The sequence below is a fragment of the Syzygium oleosum genome, unplaced genomic scaffold, assembly GCF_021117445.2.
Source record: "Syzygium oleosum isolate NSW1041296 unplaced genomic scaffold, Sole_v2.1 Sole_v2.01, whole genome shotgun sequence".
NCBI lineage: Eukaryota > Viridiplantae > Streptophyta > Magnoliopsida > Myrtales > Myrtaceae > Syzygium > Syzygium oleosum.
In genome coordinates this window covers 38,648,121-38,658,581 of record NW_026607485.1, presented here as the reverse complement: position 1 = coordinate 38,658,581, position 10,461 = coordinate 38,648,121, and the positions used below count along the sequence as shown (strand labels likewise).

Below are 10,461 nucleotides of genomic sequence, written 5' to 3'. Positions count from 1 at the left end.
AACCTCCTAATAGATTTTGAAGTTGACAATGTTTTGTAAGTCTGATAAATGTCTTGAAGTATTTTGATTCAAGAGATTATTCTTGGAAGAGAAGACGTGGCAATCTTTTGCAAGATCAGATTATGGAATTTACTTCAAGTAAAAGAGTTTTAGACTTTACACTAGAAATGAAGGGTTCGGACATTAAAGAATAACTCATCCTGACATAAATTCTGAATGCATGTCCAGAGATATAAATCCAGATTTTGGCACAAATTCAGAACATACATAACGGCTAGTGATCTGACTCGGATTTCACATATAGAAGGATTTGATTGACTCAATCTTGAAGGTTATTTTGCAAAAGCAAATTCATAATGCAAACTATTATAAATCGATTGGCAATCAATCTCAAGGCAAGTATCTTATTAAATGGAGAAGCTCTACTTATGGAAACCGAGACTTTGGTTGTATGGAATATCAGATTTAGCGGGATTCAGATTTTGTTACTCAACGGCTACTCAATCCCCTTAATACAAATCTGTCTAAGATGAAGATTGGAAGATGATCCTATCAAGATTGTCCAACAGCTAGATTGGAAATGGAGAAGTATAAAATGAGACCAAGTGCCGAGGAGCAAAAGCAAAAGACGAAATTCAGAATCTACAATTTCAATGTCTGAGCATACTCTGATCTATACTACTTGTCTTTCATGAGCTAAAACTTGTGATCTTGAGAGAAATACTGGAATAGTGATTTAGTGAGATAGTGAGATCTATCATACATTGAGTGTTATTATTCATAATTGTAATATCTTGATTGATCATGCAGTGAAATCCAGCCAATAGACTGTGAACATAGAAGAGTGGACGTAAGCTTGATCTAAGCCGAATTACTATACTTCTTGTGTGTAGATTTTCTCATCTCTTAAACTTCCTTTTATTTATTACATAGCACACTTGCAAAATTGATATCAAAAAATGGTTTAAATCTAAACGTTATTCAGACTTTGTTCTTATTCTTTTACTTCCGCTTTAAATTGGTCAATAATTACTTAAAATCACCTATTCACCTCATTTTAGGCAATCCTTGCTAGTCACCTAAGTAACTACTTCGCACCACCTGCACCCGAAGGTCCAAGGTTGGGAAGCCCATCACTATATGGTATACAGTAAAACTATTTTTATTGTATAATCCAGTTTTAGTGGCCAAAAATCTGTGTAACATTGCAAGCCAAAGCGAAGTAATAAACCCATGTCTAGTTTTTTTTACGCCAACTACCAAACCATTTCTATCGCTTCGTTGCGTAATAGAGTACATTATCGGCCCTTTCCTAATAGTTTAAACATTGGAAAAAATAGTTTGTTTAACACGGCACCAAAATATAGGTCTAACTTCAAATCTTGATACTGTCTCTCAATTTTCTCCTACTTTTTATTCTGCATGTTTTCTATTTTGACGATTATTCTATTAAAGTAATTCTATCCATGACCTGTCATGCCGATGTAAGACCAGCTCGAACGCAAGGACTAGCATTAAGTTATATGCTAATAAATACATTCGGGCGAGGGTTGGGACGGTAAGGGGCATTGATAGCTGATTGAGTTCTTAGCAGCTTCCACAAGTGTCTTATTAGTATGATGCACTCTGCAACCAGTCTCTTAACTTAAAATTGTTGAGAATCATATGTTTTAACACACAAAATGCATATAGGAGAAGAAAGGATATGTCACTAATGCACATAAAAGGCAAAAGTCTTTCAAAATAGGCTCTTCCATTCATTAACATTCTAACGCCTATAATGGAGTCAAATCAAATAGAGTCATACCACAATATTAATCTTAATAGATGCAAATAAATATGATAAAAATAAATCCTTTTATATAGATTGTGCACTTTGTAGTTGGTCTCTAACACAGGGAGAATTACCAAAAAAATCATAAACCTATTGTACTTGTGCTAATTCGATTTCACCCAAAAATGAGACGCGTTGTGTACTCTCAAAAGAGTTGGAGGACTTTAATAGGCGGCAATAAAATTAATGCATGAGATGCAATAATGCATCCCCATATGAAGGAAATTTTTGCTGATAGAGTAAAGGGCAAAACGGGAAAACCGGCGATAGCGACTCCTAGTGGACATTATCAAATAGATTTCTCATGTCATACTTGTCACGGGATGTGTCGTAACTGGTGAAAAGACCTCCTAATAGATTTTGATATTGACAAAATTATCTATATATGTTTTGTAAGTTTGATAAATGTCTTGAAGTATTTTGATTCAAAAGATTATTCTTGGAAGAAAAGATGTGGCAATCTTATTCAAGATCAGATTATGGAATTTACTTCAAGTAAAGGAGGTTTAGACTTTATACTGTAAATGAAGGTTAAGACTTTAAAGAACAACCCATCCGACATAAATTCTGAATGCATGTCTAAACAATATAAATCCAGATTTTTGGCACAAATTCAGAACATACATAACGGCTAGTGATCTGCCTTGGATTTCACATATAGATAGATTTGATTTCTTCAATCTTGCAAAAGCAAATTCATAATGCAAACTATCATAAATCGATTGGCAGTTTATCTCAAGGCAAGTTTCCTATTAAATGGAAAAGCTCTACTTATGGAAATTGAGACTTTGATTATATGGGCGATCAGATTTAGCGGGATTCAGATTTTGTTACTCAACGGCTACTCAATCCCCGTAATACAAATCTGTCTAAGATGAAGATTAGAAGATGATCGTCTAAAGACCATCCAACGGCTAGATTAGAGTATATAAGGAGTCCAAGTGCCAAGGAGCAGAAGCAAAAGATGAAATCCAGAATCTACAATTCCAAGGTCACTTTGATCTTTGCTACTTGTCTTTCATGAGCTAAAACTTGTGATCTTGAGAGAAGTACCGAAAGAGTGATTTAGTGAGATAGTGAGATCTATCATACACTGAGTTTTATCACTCATAATTGTAATCTCTTGATTGATTATATAGTGGAATCCAACCAGTAGGATGTTAGCGTGGGAGAGTGGACGTGGGTTTGATCTAAACCGAATCACTATACTTATTGTGTGTAGATTTTCTCATCTCTTAAAGTTCCTTTTACTTATTACATTGCACACTTGCCAAATTGGTATAAAAAATGGTTTAAATCTGAACGTTATTCAGACTTTATTCTTGATCTTTTATTTCCGCTTTAAATAGGTCAATAATTATTTAAAATAACATATTCACCCCCTCTAGGTGATCCTTTCTAGTCACCTCAATGACTACTTTGCACCACCTACACCCAAAGGTCCAAGGTTGGTATGCCCGTCACTATATGGTATACAGTAAAACTATTTTTAACTATATAATCCAGTTTTAGTGTCTAAAAATCTGTGTAACATTGCAAGCCAAAGCTAAGTAATAAACCCATGTCTAGTTTTTTTACGCCAACTACCAAACCATTTCCGTCGCTTCGTTGTGTGATAGAGTACATTGTCGGCCCTTTCCTAATAGTTTAAACATTGGAAAAAATAGTTTGTTTAACACGGCACCAAAATATAGGTCTAACTTCAAATCTTGATGCTGTCTCTCAATTTTCTCTTACTTTTTATTCTGCATGTTTTTTGTTTTGACGATTATTCTATTAAAGTAATTCTATCCACGACCTGTCGTGCCGACGTAAGACCGGCTCGAACGCGAGGACAAGCGTTAAGTTATGTGCTAATAAATACATTCGGTCAAGGGTTGGGATGACAAGGGGCATTGATAGATGATTGGGTTCTTAGCAGCTTCCACAAGTGTCTTATTAGTATGATGCACTCTACAGCCAATCTCTCAACTCAAAATTGTTGAGAATCATATGTTTTAACACACAAAATGCATAAAGGAGAAGAAAGGACATGTCAATATAGCACATAACACGGCAAAAGTCTTTCAAAAGGGGTTCTTCCATTCATTGACATTCTAACGCCAATAATGGAGCCGAATCAGATAGAGTCATACCATAATATTAATCATAATAGATGCAAATAAATATGATAAAAAAAACTCCTTATATATATTATTGTGCAGTTTGTACTTGTGCTAACTCGATTATAAACCTTTTAATTGTTTAATTGAGTCACAAACCTTTTCGCGTTTTGCTAATTGAGTCAATTCGGACAATTTTGATTGGAAATCGCTGATGTGGATGCCGGCCATCCTACGTGGTACTGCTGGTGCTAATGTGGACATTTTAAATAATATTTTAATATTTATGTTCTTTTTTTTCTTTTCTTTATTTGTTTTTTTTTTTAAAATTTTGACTGGCGAGGACCTTGTCCGCTACAAGCGAGGGAGCCATGACCCTCGTCGGGTCTGGGCAACGGCCGCGATAGCCTCGCTTGATTTGGGTGAGCGAAGTCCTCACCGACCTCGCCGGCCCTAAGTCTAGGGAAAAAAAGAAATAGTAAAGAAAAGAAAAAATTCAAAAAATTATCAAAATTATTAAAATATTATTTAAAAAAATCCATGTCAGTACCGGTTGTGCCACGTAGGACGGCCGGCATCCACGTCAACGATTTCTAGCCAAAATTGACCGGATGGACTCAATTGGCAAAATGTGAACAGGTTTAGGACTCTTTTTGTAAGAGCATATGTATGTCAAACACAAATCACTATAGAACATTTGGAGTCCCGGTAAAACTAAACTTCTAATGGATTAGTTGGCCAATGTAAAGAAGAAGAGAACATTGAAGGAGAGGCCTGCGCCGACTGAAAACTTCTTCATTGAAATTTGGCATCCTCCATCAAGTTACACAGTGGAGAGAGGGACTTCATGCCTATTACGCTCTTGGTTCTTCTGCGTTGGCAATTACATCATATGGTCTTCACCTGTATAAACAGAAGTTACAATTGCCTGCACAATCAGCTTAAGCATGAGAATTTATAAGCAAGGACTAGATTCATACGACTGGAATTCAATTGGGCCATGACTTATGCAGGCTGGAGAGGGCCAGAGGACACTTGAACGATGGACAGACTATAGACCAAATGTCCTGTAAAATGGTGATAAAGAAGAAACATGGCATGAAGTAGGAGTGAAAGAGACTCGTCATCATCTTCAAAATTGCACGAGACTACTTTTGCTTACACTCTTACGGACAACTGAAAGAGCCAACCAAATTCGCAGAAAAAGAACAGACATCGTCATCTTAGGGCTAACATGACATCAAAACTACAGTTGCTCCCCAGGCTAAAATACGTGAATTATATATAGCAACAACACCAAAGAGAAACAACTGTATCTACAAGCAAACCACAAATTCCTCCCCTCACATCACTTTCCAGCAATTTGAAATGACTCATATTGTGATTTGATACTTTTTTGTTCGATTAGAAGCTCGAGAGATAGACTGGTACTGATTGATATATGGGGAATCTTTCCACCTTAAAGTTTCACTTGTCTATTGAAAATCCAGCTGAATGGAACATTGGGTCCTTCCTTGGCCCTTCCCTGAGCTCTCTCCTCCAGCCTTCTAATTCTTGGCGGTAGCCCGCAAACATAATCCTGAGCTTTCCTTCCCTCAGCTGAAAGGCCAGTGACATTCTCCACCTTCCACCTTCCCACCAGAAACTCCAAGATGTCGGCATAGTCCTTGGCTGTGTATACGCTGAGTCGCTGAGCAACGGCTGAGAAATGGTCAAAAAGGTTGTCATCATGACCGTCGTACATCAAATGAGCCGGCATAGAGATTTTCTTCCTCATCATGTCAGCAAATGCTAAGACAGTGCCATCTGGGTCGATCTCAAAGAGCTTCTCCACGATCTTGGTGTAGGCCGTTTCATGGCGCTTCTCATCTGATGCAATTGTGCCACAAATTTGAGCCAATTTCAAGTCCCCATATTCCTTGGCATGCCTGGCAGTGTTTCCATGAGAAATGAATGTCGCTCTTTCTTGGAATGAAGTGTAGATGAAGCCAAGGTAGGGGCTGTTTTCCGTCCGAGGATCCTAGTAGAAGGTACAGACGGGATATAGCCCCGGTTAGTGGAATAAGATGTAGAAAACAAACATCATATGTAGTATCCGCATATCTAATGGCATCTTCAACAACTAATTCTAATGTAGTAATTCGAAGATCAAATCGAAGTTTGACAGCAGACACAGACACAGAACTTAAAAATGAAGGTCACACACTAAAGATTGCAGCAGAGGGAGGAGCAACAAATAGTTCAGAGGAATCAGAATATTCAATTGAATGCTTCTCAACTTACGTGGACCTATCTTTGGCTGTATCCTATGATCATCGATAAGTGCAGTGCACTTAGTGTCTTTTTTAACTGCTAAGGTTTGGCGTGCATGTGAGTATGATTTTGTGCTGTGGGTATGTATATCGATTGGGATATAGCTCTATGAACTCACCATCCCTGACCCGATCAAATACTGAATTGTTTTCTCAATTTGCCTCATGTCCACTCTTCCAGATAAGTACAAGTACTTGTTCAGGAGGTCACCATGTCTGTTCTCCTCTGCAGTCCATGCCCTTGTCCAAATGGCCCAAGATGTTGGGCTTGCACCGGTCTCATCTCGAACTCCATCCAAGGTGTTAAGCATTGTCTGATAAGTAGGGAGAGCTTCTTCTGTTATCATGTCTCCAACCAAAACGACAAAGTAATCATCAGGAATTTCCTTAGCCCTCTCCCTTAGTTCCCTAACTTGGTCTTCAAATCCATCAGAGGCAGGATCTGGCAGAAAATCCTGCGGTTGCCAACACTTCTCAACAGGCTTCAAGTGAACTAATATGTTCTTCTCAGCCCAATCCTCCATAGATTTGAATATTTCAATCTTTTGGGGTGGCATGGAGTGGGTTACTTGGACATGCACCTCCCGAGGGGGCATAAAAGACTTCTTGACACTCTCAACCTCCCTGCGTCAAGCATAAGAAGAGGAGCTGATCATCGACATTTCATTACAAGCAGGAAAACATGGATGTCAGATCTAGTTAACAATGTTGAATATAGGATGATTTCCAATCAGTCAAATGATAGAAGAAAGATTGTGGGCTCACATTGACATCTCAAGTGAAGCACGGGAACATAGGCCGGTTCATGTAAAACATGTTCTGATATGAATACTATATGCAAGAATGTAACCTCAACAAGGAGACTGAAAAAAGTACTTCAAAATAACTACTTTGGTTCACATTAATTCCCCATTGAAATTATTTGCAACTGTATACTCACTGATCCCGTGATATGCTTTTCCATAATGCCAATTTCCATGCCACCAACCATTTCGTGAAAACAACAGAAGCCATGCTGGACCAAACAATTTTCTAGGAGTGTTATGACTTATAGAAGGCAAAGTGCATGATTTAGTATAAGAAGAGCTAAGTGTTCATTGAGAGATTCTTCATTTTGACTCCCTCAAAAACTTAAAAAGTCTCCCACCTTCATAGCCCTCTCAACTGTCTTCCACTATTTGTCGGTCTACTTGGGTGTCAAAAGATCGATCTAATTCATTTCATCTATGCACATATGAAGCAAAAGGGGTAAGAAGTTGCTAAGACATTTTATGTTAAAGTTTAATATTGGGATTGCAAGTATATAGCCTCTGGCCTCTTCCTAAATTGTTTATGTGGAAATAATCGAGCTAAACAATGTCAAAACTTCCAAAGCTAATGCATTAAATTGAAAAATTTGCAGGATCTTACGATCCTCTATCCAATCCTACAATCGGATCCTTAAAGACCTCCCTACGATCCTACCTAGAATCCCGAACCTTACAACCTTGGTTGCAATGCCATGAATGGTTAAATTTTAGACAAGTGATCATAGATCAAGCTAAGTTGCACCTGCAATACTGATCAAACGAATCAGAGAGACAGTAGTCCATGACTGTACAAGGCTGCATCATCATTGAGAATAACACAAACAAATCAGATCCCTAAAGAGAAGCATCCACCGCAGGAGATCAAAAGACAGGAAGCTAGCTCACTTTAACAAGGAATGTGGGACAGGAGTACATCGGAGTAGCTTACTGATAACTACCAAACCAAGAAAAAAGGCAAGTGGGAGGATTACTGCAAAAGATATTAAACTTATGGTCACAAAGCATAGGAGCACACAAGCATGACCCACGGCTACAAGTCACTCCAAGTCAAAGAACCACCACCTAAGGCCCAAAACTTATGGAAGGAGCTGAAAGAAACCCAAGACTCCTTGCATTAAATACCAAACTCAAACAACTACTTCATTGATGTTTACAGGAGAATCCAGAATTGGACAACAGGAGGGGAAAAAAAAACATCAGGAACACAAGAAACCATCGAGATGAGAAAAAGATCTTCTGAAAACTCATTGGTCAAGGCAAAAAAAAAATAAAAAATTGGCCCACTAAAAGTTCCAAGAAAATCCTATCAAACTCCAATATCCACTGCACCTGTGGAAAATACATGAACATGCAATAATTAAATTCAATATTTGACAATATCCCTCGATACTGTCGAGAAAGGACGGGGTAGTAGGTCAAAAAATTCAGAAGTCGCACGAGATCTGAACGTGACCAGCAAAGAATTTAATAACTCAACCATCAAGGAATAAACTTTCAAGAAGATACAAGGCTTGACTCTGTTTTGGCGACGCAATTATTGCATTGCAGAGCGCAAAATTACAGCCGAATAGCCCAAAAAATAATAAAAAAGAGCAAAAAAGAAATTGTGCCAACCTGCAATGAAAACCCAACCATCCACCTGTCCACCAAGCAGGCTACGACAAAACCACGCATGAGCTCAAAAAGAACACCACCTTGAAACCTGGTCATCATCATCGATTCATCATCATCTAGGAAGATCGATTCCGACCGTGAAATTTTTTTTATGTATATAGTTAATTTATAATAATTCAGGTGGGACTTTCCTTGTTTAAAAGGGAAAAACGAAAAAGATCTTGCGAGGTAGAGGGTGGGAGAGGAACACTACAAGTGACAACAATTCAGTCTTCAATGAAGAAACACAATGAGAAAATTTGCAGCCCAGAAAAAAGAACAAAATGAGATTTTTTATTCGAAAATCCACCGCCAAATCGATAGATTTTGCGGCAATAAATTCGTCAGTCCTCCCCTGGTTCATGCAAATCACGCCATCGAATCGACAGAGCGTACCGAATCTAAAAAAACTTGCAATAGAAATGACCACGAAAAGCTTACGTGTCGGTATGAAAATAAGACACAGAGCCCCGGAATCCCGCAAAAAAAAAAAAAAAGCTTTGAAGTAAATCGAAGGGAAAAATCAGCTGAAAATCATTACATGATTTGCAGACAAGAGAGCCTGTTGGTAAACAATCGAACTCGAGACGAAGAAACTCGATTTATTCGATCATGCAACGATTCGATGGTCCATGTTTCGGAAACCACAAATTCATCGCCGCCGTCCCTTCCGTCCAATTCAATCAGCAGGCAAAGGAAAAAAGAACACGTAGCATACGCGACAGAAAAATCAACCGCCTCGGCACAGAAGCAAGACAAACGTGCTGCGAAATGCAAGAGCCAAGAGATCAAGCTCGAATCGCTTGACAGCACCCACGATTCCGAGCGCATCGAGGGACCAACCCCGCCGATTGGGCAAGAGATCCGTGGGTTGGGCGAAAAGGGGGGCCGAGCAGATGAGATGGGACGGAATGGAGGGAAGAAACGGGAACGGGAACGGGGGACGTACTTGGTGGAGGCGGCGCCGGAGCGGAGGGTGGAGGCCATGAAGATGGTGGGAGATCTGAGGCTGCGGCTCGCCATTGGGGGCAGCGCGAAGGAGGGCGACGGCGGAGGCGGCGACTTCGTGATGGGCTCGGAGGCGAGGAAGGGGTTGAGCTTCAGTGCCATTCTCAAGGTTGATTCTTGATCCTCTCGCGCTCGCTCGCTCGCTTCGTCTTCTTCTCTCTCTCTGCAACGGTGCTCGTGAGAATGATTTTCCTCCACAAGAAGATCTTGAGGGAAAAAGCTTCTCCCTTTATAGCAGCAGCCAGAGGAGGAGGAGAGAGAGAGAGAGAGAGAGAGAGAGAGAGAGAGAGAGACGGACAGAGAGACAGAGTTTTGCGTTGTTCATGTGTCGTGCGACCCGTGCGCTCGTGTGAACGAGGTTGCGTCTGAGGAAAATGCCACCGTTGGGTCCCGATTATTACGATTCTGCCCTCGCGATTAGTTTGTTTGTTTATTTATTTGTGGGGAATTTTTAGTAGGTGTTCATCTCGGAATTTTCAACTTTTTTACACGAAATTCGGGAAAATTACTTAAAAGGTTACGAAGAACTATTATATTTTTGCCGATTCAGTCCTAAAATCTTTTTAATGATTTGCCAATTGAGTTCTGACCATTTTTCATGATTTGCTAATTGAGTCTATCCGATCAATTTTATTCGGAAATCACTGACGCGGATGTCCCCTCTAGCCAGCCCTCACCTTTAGTCGGTCGTCGGACATTGCCAATGCCCAGAAGGGAAGAAAAAGAAAAAGAGAGAAAAGGAA

At 39.4% G+C, this 10,461-nt stretch overlaps 1 protein-coding gene across 3 annotated transcripts; it reads right to left on the bottom strand.

Moving 5' to 3' along the window:
• Nucleotides 1-5,198: 5,198 nt before the first annotated feature.
• On the bottom strand, nucleotides 5,199-9,882 carry LOC115679291 (stearoyl-[acyl-carrier-protein] 9-desaturase, chloroplastic). Of its 3 annotated transcripts, XM_056313274.1 has the most exons (4): nucleotides 9,660-9,779; nucleotides 8,672-8,759; nucleotides 6,368-6,872; nucleotides 5,199-5,956 (listed from the first exon to the last, which is right to left on the bottom strand). In XM_056313274.1, exons 3-4 carry the CDS (start codon nucleotides 6,842-6,844, stop codon nucleotides 5,396-5,398), a joined length of 1,038 nt encoding a protein of 345 aa, XP_056169249.1. In that variant the 5' UTR covers nucleotides 6,845-6,872; nucleotides 8,672-8,759; nucleotides 9,660-9,779; the 3' UTR covers nucleotides 5,199-5,395. The 3 variants fall into 3 exon arrangements, with proteins under 3 accessions (XP_056169249.1, XP_030458757.1, XP_056169246.1); XM_030602897.2 differs by lacking the exon at nucleotides 8,672-8,759 and having other exon boundaries at nucleotides 9,660-9,882; XM_056313271.1 differs by lacking the exons at nucleotides 8,672-8,759; nucleotides 9,660-9,779 and adding an exon at nucleotides 7,713-7,795.
• Nucleotides 9,883-10,461: the final 579 nt, after the last annotated feature.

Bases quoted from the DNA above. Each gene is read 5' to 3' on its own strand.
- LOC115679291 (XM_030602897.2), bottom strand. From the start codon at position 9,820: ATGGCACTGAAGCTCAACCCCTTCCTCGCCTCCGAGCCCATCACGAAG. The intron at 6,873-9,659 runs GTACGTCCCCCG...TGCTTGACGCAG, and splicing joins TCCGGCGCCGCCTCCACCAA to GGAGGTTGAGAGTGTCAAGA. The intron at 5,957-6,367 runs GTGAGTTCATAG...ACCTTCTACTAG, and splicing joins ATTTGATCGGGTCAGGGATG to GATCCTCGGACGGAAAACAG.